Raw genomic sequence first — 1,711 nt, 5'->3', positions numbered from 1 at the left:
TAAATCTGTCCTTTACTCTAAGAAGGAAAAATGTCCTCTCAGCTCCTAATGTGTCCACAGAGAAATTTACACAAACTGAAGTCTGACTTTAATTCCATTCATTCACGTTGAAATGACATTCATTTCCAATTCCAAAATATCTTGGCTGGGTCTGTTTCACAACGATGACCGTCCCATCCTCTAATCTGTGTTTACTCAACTATATATATTGGGCAAAATCTATATTTTCTTCAGCATACACCACAATCAGTACTGTTGCTCCAACACTAGATGGCAGTGTGACTAAACTAGCAGTGGAAAATTACTGCTGCAAACATAAAGGAGTTTTCTATTTGAGAGGTCTGACAGCTCACACGGTGTCTTGGAAAATAGAATATATCTTTGTGCCTTTTTAACAATCAGGCTGAGAGATTATATTTGTGAGTATATTTAATTTCCTCTGGGTGTGACAAACTTGAATGTGACATTCCGACCACATATACAAACCTTTTTTTTGCTTGTAGTGAAAAAGAAAATGTGACAAACTAAAACTGAATATGGGTCCATAGAAGTCTCCAGAAGAGTTCTCCTATCCTTCCCAATGTTTTACGGAAAGAGGTTGTAAATATTTACTTCATGCTTAGTTAGAAGATTGAAATTTTACCCCTAAACTCACTAATTCATATTGTCACTGCAAATGCAACACCCATGGATTTATTGAAAGTCTAATGTTCTAATTTTGGTTTGAGAAACACAAACACAATAAGGGTTTATTATGGTTAATTGTGATATTTTTATTAAATTAATTTGCGTCACCTCCCACACAACAGTGTAGTCATGTCGATCTCAACACAGTACAGCAAAACAAATGCACCTTCAAATTTTGATACAATCAAAACATTATCTTTTTTTTACTGTGGAATATATTATTGGCCTTTCTTATTAGGAGAAACGTATGTATCTAGCACGATCACACACATGTCTAACAGATCAACACATGGTAAATGGGACATCCCTCAGATGGTGTGCTGCAGGTACAGTGGGAGAGGTGAGGGAGAGACGCAGTTGTCATAGAAGATCTGAAGGTTCTGGTCGACATCCATGTGGTTTTTCAGAAACATCTCCAGCTCCTGCACCGTCATCTCATGAACACTGTTCCCCTCTTTGGCGTTCTTGGCCAAAGCCGCATGGGACGGGAAGAGGATGCGCACGTCGTGGGGAGAGTTGCGGTTGTACTCGGTGCAGCAGTATGCGGACCATATGTCTTCGGGGATGGCCACCCTGTCCTGGTTGTTGCGACGGATCATGTTCCCCCTGGTGGTCACTCCGGTGACGATGTAGGCAGTGCCACGGCAGAAGTTGTTGAGGCGCACTCGGATTCGCTCCTCATACTCACGCCACGGTCCGATGTTGAACTCCCTGATCTCTGGGACCACGTTAGTCAGTGTGTAGGTGGCGGCACGGTCGTGTGGAGTGGACTGGTGCTGGTCTGGGTTCAAGTGGCCTCTTTCATAAAGAACGTCAGAGTAGTCGTCTAGCACTGCCTGGCTGTCCTCTAAGTTCATGGGGAGGTGGCCAGTGGGGAACGGCAACATGTTCCCATTTCCATCGATTTCTGCCAGCTGGGAAGACATGAAAAATAAATTATTCTCTTTCACGTCCTACCAAAGCATTTTTTTTGCTTTGTAAAGAAGAGAAACTTTGAATGAACATAGGTATTTCAATCTAAAAG

At 42.1% G+C, this 1,711-nt stretch overlaps 1 protein-coding gene across 2 annotated transcripts in view; it reads right to left on the bottom strand.

Moving 5' to 3' along the window:
• Positions 1-362: 362 nt before the first annotated feature.
• The window catches only part of LOC103133915 (endonuclease domain-containing 1 protein), a 19,039-nt gene continuing 17,690 nt past the window's right edge, over positions 363-1,711 (bottom strand). For both annotated transcript variants that reach the window (XM_016668294.1, XM_007545896.2), the window contains one exon: positions 363-1,601. In XM_016668294.1, the coding sequence (XP_016523780.1) occupies positions 996-1,601 (606 nt within the window). In that variant the 3' untranslated portion in view covers positions 363-995. The remainder of the gene's footprint in view (positions 1,602-1,711) is intronic.

The sequence above is a fragment of the Poecilia formosa genome, unplaced genomic scaffold, assembly GCF_000485575.1.
Source record: "Poecilia formosa unplaced genomic scaffold, Poecilia_formosa-5.1.2 Scaffold14, whole genome shotgun sequence".
NCBI lineage: Eukaryota > Metazoa > Chordata > Actinopteri > Cyprinodontiformes > Poeciliidae > Poecilia > Poecilia formosa.
Note: the sequence above shows the minus strand (reverse complement) of the source record. Positions and strands in the feature narration are given on the sequence as shown.